Source organism: Aythya marila (genome assembly GCF_965140915.1).
Source record: "Aythya marila genome assembly, chromosome: 6".
In the NCBI taxonomy this organism is placed as follows: Eukaryota; Metazoa; Chordata; class Aves; order Anseriformes; family Anatidae; genus Aythya; species Aythya marila.
Window position 1 is genome coordinate 31,767,553 of NC_139047.1, and position 7,259 is coordinate 31,774,811.

Below are 7,259 nucleotides of genomic sequence, written 5' to 3' on the forward strand. Positions count from 1 at the left end.
CACAAGCTCTGCACCCCTCAAACTGCCCCTCTAGCTTTCTTACCCTTCCCTGCCAGCTTGCTGCAGTTTTGGGAGCTGGCTCTGGGTGTCTGCGGGCTGGAAGCTGACTCTCTGGGCGGAGAGGTGGGAGGAAGGGAGCAGTGCCTTGCTGCAGGTGGGGCAGGCTGCTGGTCCAGGCAACACCGGTTGGGGCCAACTGCAGCTCGCCTGACTCGTTCATCAGCGTTTCCACATCTCACAGAGCTTGTTCTGGTTTTGCCAGAGACTTGGCTTCTGCACACTTCTGACCTGGAAATTTCACTCTCTTTTTACAGCTCGGGTATAGCATCACTGAATAAAACAAGGAGGTCACTGTGCCCCTCTCTGTGTGATCAGTGTGACAGTATTCTTTGCTGCTTACAGAATAAGCTAATACAAATGCCACAATCTTCTTGTTGCAGACCTGCAATTTCAGCAAAGATCCCACGTGGGGCCAGGCTTTCACCTTCTTTGTCCACAGTGCTGATTCCCAGTCACTGCATGTTGAGGTAAGAGAAAAGCCTTTCCTTTGGAAACCCAGTGTACATTCACAGGGAGACACCTCCTTCAGAGTGGATGTGATCTCACTGCAGGTTGTTTCTGTCTGCATATACCGGCGTCCTCCTACTTAAAAATTGGAAGGAGCAGCTGGTTTTGCACAGGCAATTCCGTTGGGTGATGCTGTTATCTACCTTTACTCTAGGATCAGATAATATTTAATATCTTGGTACAAAATATGGGACATTTGTGGCTGAAAATTGCAAAGGAGGTTTTAGACAGATCTGCATGCAGTAAGGCCTTGAATATTTTGCTGTCAGAAATCAGAGTGCTCATAATTCTCAGCCAGAGTGTATCTCTGCACCTAGGCATTTAGGCTCCTTATGAAGTCCTGTATCTCACTGCCTTACATTAAAGTCACAGCCAGTTCTGTGGCTGTTCTCTGGGCTGCAGAAGTGGATTTAAACTTAGAAGGCTTATTGAGGCTAGAAAGGCTGAACTATTACTGTCAGAAAAACAACTTGTGAGGGTGTAGATCAGTTGTCATCCTAGCTGCCTAGAACATTTTCTGCAGGGCAAGTAAGGAAAGTCAAGTAAATTCTAGGGCCTATGTTTTCTGCTAGGGGAGTTTCTTCTCTGTGTAGTTAGAGGTGGAATTTTTACTTCAAACATAGTAATTTGTTATACTTCTGAAATATTGGCGTCACCTATTCAGAAGTAACTACTCTTGATAATACGTCCTGAAGTAAATGAGCTTATTTTGGTCTGTCTGAAATACCTTCTTTGCTGTTCCCAGCTTTCCAGCTTGTCTTCTAATAAAAACAACTTTTCTTTTTTTTTCCCTAGATAAAAGACAAAGATCGGGATAGTGCCCTGGGAACTTCAGTGGTATGTCTCTCCCACTTGCTTAAGGACCCAAACATGACTCTGGATCAGAGATTTCAGCTGGATCATTCCAGCTCAGACAGCTTCATTAAGATGAAACTTGTGTTGCGGGTAAGTTGTTCTTTCCTGTATTCACCTGACTTCCCCAGCGGAAGTCTCCAATTCTAACCAGGCAAAAGAGATAAAACGTGGGAGAGGAGAAATGCAGCCTTGCTTCACAGATGGGTAGAAGTGTGACAAGATCCTTAACTGCAGTTAAAAGTGCAGGTTGGAGCTGAGAGCTCTCCCCTGAGGCTTCCTAAAACTTAGTGCAGTGGCATTGCCACAAGCCTTTTCATGATGTTAAGGAGTGGAACTGAGAAAATCTAAGCTGGGAAATCAAACCAGCAAGGTAGTGAGAAGCACTAATGCTTAGGAATTGTTTTCTCACGGTGTTCTGGTTCAGTGTTCAGACACTTAAATATATACACAGGAGGAAAAAGGAACACAGTGTCATAGCCAGTCCTGTAGGCCTCCTTCATCTCTACTGGCATTTCCTGCTTTCTAACACCAGTAATGTTGTGGTGAAATTTCATCCTAGCTGGTAATGCTGATGTGAACACCAGTGTTTTGAGAGCAGTGCTCATTTCTCTCCCTCATGATTTTTAGGCCTTGAATGTTGAGGAACCCGATCCACAGAGCATCAAGGCTGGTGGCAATGCCTCGAAGCAAGGTCCGGTGCATGTCACGGAGAAGGGTGGAAACCAGCAGAAGTTTGTCTCCCCACCGAAACCAGAAGTCTCAAAAGTACCTCCTGTGAGCAAAGACACTGCTGTGCTTGAATCCCTGCCAAAAAAAGACAGCAGTGAAGACCTGGACACAAATGACAGTTCAGCAGTGCCTGTAGCAAGTGAAACTATTGCTGGCCTTAATGAGACGGAGAGCGAGAAAAAGCCTGAGCATCACCTGTCATCAGCACTGCATACCAGAGCTGTGGTAGTGCCTACCTTGCCGATTGTAGAGGAACTGAGGCTTGCACCCAGCGTTACTTCCCTGGGTTCTCTGCCTTCTTCTTGCTTTGAACTAAGTAGCAGCAATCTGGACCTTCATAAGTAGGTGGTTCTCCCAGCTGAACTGTTCTTCTCTTGAGAAGGTTTCGTTTTTATAGGTTGCTGTTGCATAAGTTGAGTTCAAGTCATTTGGAGTCTTGAGTCTCACATCACTTTACAAAGAACTGGCCTAAGTCAACAGCAAACAATTACAGGGGTGCTGTCAGATTCAGTGTAAAGTGAATGTGTGTCCTCCTCTGGCTGTCCTAAGGGGTGCTGCACGTGTTGGTTTTGTTTTGTTTAAGAGGCTGTCATACCGAATATCCTAGGTCCTATAACACTCATGAGTTTAGTACCGAAGGTGCCTTTCAACAGGAGATTGGAAGTCTGCATTGTCCCACTGCTGCACAAACACAAACTTATGATAAGCATATCTGGCTGCTTCAAGTTTTGGATGCTTAAAGTTTTGAGGCTCACAATGCTGTGAACAAACTTTTCCTAGATAGATTTGCTTGTGTGCACCCTTCCTGTAGCGTTAGGTATCAGGCTGCAGGTATTCTGCTCTGCAAAGGGGGTTGGAGAGCTGGGTCTGTCCCTCCGAGGGTGCAGACTGGAGCTAGTAGAATTCTTAATGAATGGAAGCAGCAAGGAAGGTCTGTCTCATTTAGGAGAACATCAGTTATCAGCTTGAACATCAAACCCAGCTACAGCTGTTCAATTTAATACTTATATACTGGCATGTAAGTGAGGTCCTGTTCAGAGCTAGAGAATAAGCCATTGTTAAAACATTTTTAAACAATGACTTGGATTTGAAACCACTTTGGTAACATGCAGATTGAGATATAAAAAGGGTCCCATTTTACATAAACAAGCATCCTTGAAGGAGTTGTGTACAAAAACGTACAAAACGCATGCTGATCTGTACTTTATTGCTCCATCTACAACAGGCCAAATAGGTGGGTTTTTGGCTGTCTACACTTTTGGGTCTTAGGGCAGGTACCTGTGCAGAAGTAGGGCTGGGCAGTGCTGGCACTAACGAGTGTTGTTTCTGGGGTCCAGCTGCTTTCTAGAGAGTAAAGCATAAGTTGTCAGAAAGGAACAGTGCCCTGAAAGCTGCTTCTAGTGGAAAATGCATCAGCAGCTTCTGGAGCTCATGTGCTGTTTCGTGCTGCTAGGTCTGTGCATGTGGCCTGTTAAATAGCTGTGTTTAAAAGCTTTTCCTGTGCAACTGTCTTACAGCGGGACTGAAATGCCTCTGGGAGAGATTCAGCTCACGGTGCGTTATGCTTCAATACGGCAGAGTCTCGTTGTGCTGGTGAATGGCTGCAGGTAATGCCAGCAATTGCTCGCCTCTATCTGTAAAGGGAAGGGGAAGGGCTCCTTGAGCTTGCATCAGGCATTCAGCAAAGCTGAACACTGTATTTCTTTTAACAGAAACTTAGTACCCAATTCCAATCGTGGGGTAGATCCCTATGTCCGAATATACCTGCTTCCAGATAGAAGATGGACGAGCAGGAAGAAGACTTCCGTTAAGAAAAAAACTCTGAACCCCCAATACGATGAAAAGTAAGAAAATGTTAATTGTGATTGTGGCTGAAATAGTTACTATCTCTGTATAAAAAGGAAGGGCTCACATACCGTACGCACCTGCTGCACGTGAATGATTTTCTCATGAATATTTTCAGGTCTTCTCGAAAAAAATGGCATTTTAACTGTGATTTGCAAGTCCTTAGGGCTGGCTTTGCTCCACATACAGTATTGTCACATCCTCCCACCCCCTTCCCTGATCCTAGCGGGTGCAGGCTGCTCTTGCTTCTTTGCTCACAGACATTCCCCTAACCATGCCCTCTCACTGCAGAGACAGTTCTGAGTGCTGGTGGAAGCAACTTAAAACGTTGCCACCTCTTTGCCAGTTGCCACATCCGCAGCTCTGCCCTGGTAAAGGAATGTGTTTTGTACAAAGCCAGGCACAGTAGACCTGGTCTGAGAAGCGGTGCTAGTCCAGTATTTAAAGGTACAAATAATTCATGCAAATACATAAATATTGGGTGATCCTGGATAATTAACTTCTTGTTTCATTGTTAGGTCCTTTCTATGCATGTCTGTAGGTCAGAAATGGAGAAAAAAACCTTTTAAATATTTCCTATTAGCACTCCAAACACCAGTCTCTCCAGTTGTGGGGTCTGCTTCAGCCTATCCTCATGAGCTCCCCTGGCAGGTACTCCACTTAGTGCCAGCGCAGCTGTTGGGAGCAGCATCCTTCTCATCCCCGTTGGCATGTCCTGCACATCCTCTATTACTTATAACAGGTTGAGCAATACTTAGCTCCAAAACACATTACCTGTTTTACAACTCTGACTTGAGGAAAAACTATTCGGGTGGGCAGAACCTAAACGATTTAGCATGGACAAAACTGACCTGGCATTTGATGGTGTGTGCCAGAGCCGTGAGTCAGCCCCATTAAGAATTTAATTGCCACAGGTTTCTTTCTTTGTCTTCTCTTAATGTGGTATAAACCTACTTTGTAAACTTGGGGGGGGTGGCTCTGCTATTTCCTCTGAGTAATAAAGGTTGCATGGAAAATATGCTGATCTTCCATGAAGGGGAAAACCGATTGGACATGGCATTTCATTATGGATGCACGTTTTCCTTCATCCCACTGGCACGGTGAACAGTCTGACCAGCAGAGTGTCGTAGTCTTTTGTAAGGCTTGGAAGAAATATATATAAATCTGTGTGTATATATATATATATATATTTTTTTTTTTAAATATTGATAAAACTAACTATAGAATTACCTTTTCTGTTCCATGGAAAGTAACCTGTGTTCACATGTAGATTGTAATCAGCCCTCCAAAATTGTGCTAAAATATGCTGTGGCTGGACAACAATGTTCTCAAGGCTTACAATTGGGCCGTAATGACTTCTTAAACTTCAGGTGTGATTCGCTTCCTGTAAAGGTCATTGTCTGAAGCTACAGTCCTTCTCCATTGGAATTGTATTTTGGCCACTGATGCTTACAGGATTTCAAGTTTTGACTAAAACATTCCTTTCCAATTTTTTTCTTTTAGGTTTGAATTTTTTGAATCTTTGGAAGATGTCAAGAAAAGGACACTAGACGTTGCAGTGAAAAACAGCAGGCCATTCATTTCACAAGAAAAAAAGGAGCTGGGGAAGGTAAGATTAAACCAGTGGCATGACTTGTTTACGAGATCAAGAGTTTGAGACATTCGTGTAATCTTGAACTGCAGTTCTGGTGACTTACTATGAATAACAGAGCTAGCAACCTGGAAACAACTTCCTGCCAATTTTTTCTCTGATATCAGGCCATATCCCTTTGGAAGCTGACGTGGTTTCATGTGATTGATCTGCCACCCTGCTTCCTTTGGGAGTGTTCCTGAAATACATGTTTCCTGGGATCCCCTGCTGCCTGCTGGGGGAATAGCTCCAGGAGTTCAAACATGAAGCTGAGAAAGATGAGATTAAAACAGAGAAGTTGCCAACAGCACTTGAAGTTCTCTGTGAACAGCTTTGCTTCTGTGAACAGTAAACATGAATCCTTTCTTCAGTGATAGATACGTTTCCAAAAAATGCTATTAGGAAACTGAGCTTTAGAGGTGAGGCTGGCTGATGCCTGTCTTGGGAATGCAGGAAGCTTGTCTCCCTTGAGCCCGGGCTGCAGCCCTAGGCCTTCGAAGTGGAACTGAGTTGGAGTGCTAGATTAGCTAACCAACTTGTATTATATATATATATATATATATATATATATATAAAATTTTTAAAAATTTAATGTTTTTTAAAGGTGCGGATTGACTTGTCACAGGAGGACTTAATCAAAGGGTTTGCACAATGGTAAGTTTGTTCAACTTCACACTTTACACCCTTGCTAATGGCTTTGCTCAGAGTTGGTGTGGTGGTGGAAGGGCTGCGTGTTTTGGTGAGCAACAATTATAGCTTACCTGCAAACGCAGGACTAACTTGAACTAATCTGATAGTTTTATCTAAAGTTTATGTTAATCTGGTTAGCAGTGTGATCCCTACCCTGTGAAACGGTTTTAATAAGAGGTCTGTATGTCAATTATTCTCAGTCTTCAGCATATTTTAAATTACATAAAAGCCACTGGGACACGTAAGAATTATGTTTATTAAAGTAAACCTGCAACAAATAACTTGGATAAAGATCTTAACTAAATTAACACTCTGATCAGCAATATGTATGTATGATAAAACGTTAATTACAAAGCACTTATATAAGCTGTTTTAATAAGCCACTTGCAGTTCTGCTTATATGGTCATTGTAGTTCAGACGTCAACCTTAAGTATTGGTCTGAGGCAAAGATTGAGAACCAGTGCTTCGTCCTTCTAAGTCTCTAGTTAGTACCAGTCACATTTCCTCCTTTATCCATCAGTGAAGGAGACCAAGGAATGTGGTGTGTGTAGTCTAGTAGCCTGCCACTAGTGTGGGCAGCAGAATAGGAAAACCAAGTTCCCCATGCCCAGCTCGTGTGCATCTTACAGAAGCATATGGTAATAAGAGAAAACTGACTCATTCAACATTCCCAGTAAAGAGCTGAAGTTTGAGGCCATCTCTGAAGCCTCCTTCACCATGCTGCCTGAAGTGCAAGCAATAAAGCAGCCACATTCTCTCATTGCCACTTAAAAAAGTCAAAGCCTTAAACTGTTTGTTTATTTTATCTGTTTTGCAGGTATGAGCTGACAAGAAGTAGACGCAAGAAAAACTGATTTCTTCTCATGTACATAAGTTACTAATTTTTAAAATTTATATAGACTGTATATATATATTTTGTAATTAAAGTGTTTTAAAACAGTA

At 43.0% G+C, this 7,259-nt stretch overlaps 1 protein-coding gene across 1 annotated transcript in view; it reads left to right on the plus strand.

Moving 5' to 3' along the window:
* Positions 1-7,171, plus strand: part of ESYT3 (extended synaptotagmin 3) — a gene marked incomplete at both ends in the record, with an annotated part of 29,371 nt that extends 22,200 nt beyond the window's left edge. The window contains 8 exons of the mRNA XM_082763233.1: positions 441-527; positions 1,363-1,512; positions 2,050-2,492; positions 3,669-3,758; positions 3,864-3,995; positions 5,500-5,605; positions 6,231-6,280; positions 7,135-7,171. Coding sequence (XP_082619359.1) covers positions 441-527; positions 1,363-1,512; positions 2,050-2,492; positions 3,669-3,758; positions 3,864-3,995; positions 5,500-5,605; positions 6,231-6,280; positions 7,135-7,171 — 1,095 coding nt within the window. The remainder of the gene's footprint in view (positions 1-440; positions 528-1,362; positions 1,513-2,049; positions 2,493-3,668; positions 3,759-3,863; positions 3,996-5,499; positions 5,606-6,230; positions 6,281-7,134) is intronic.
* Between the last annotated feature and the right edge of the window lie 88 nt (positions 7,172-7,259).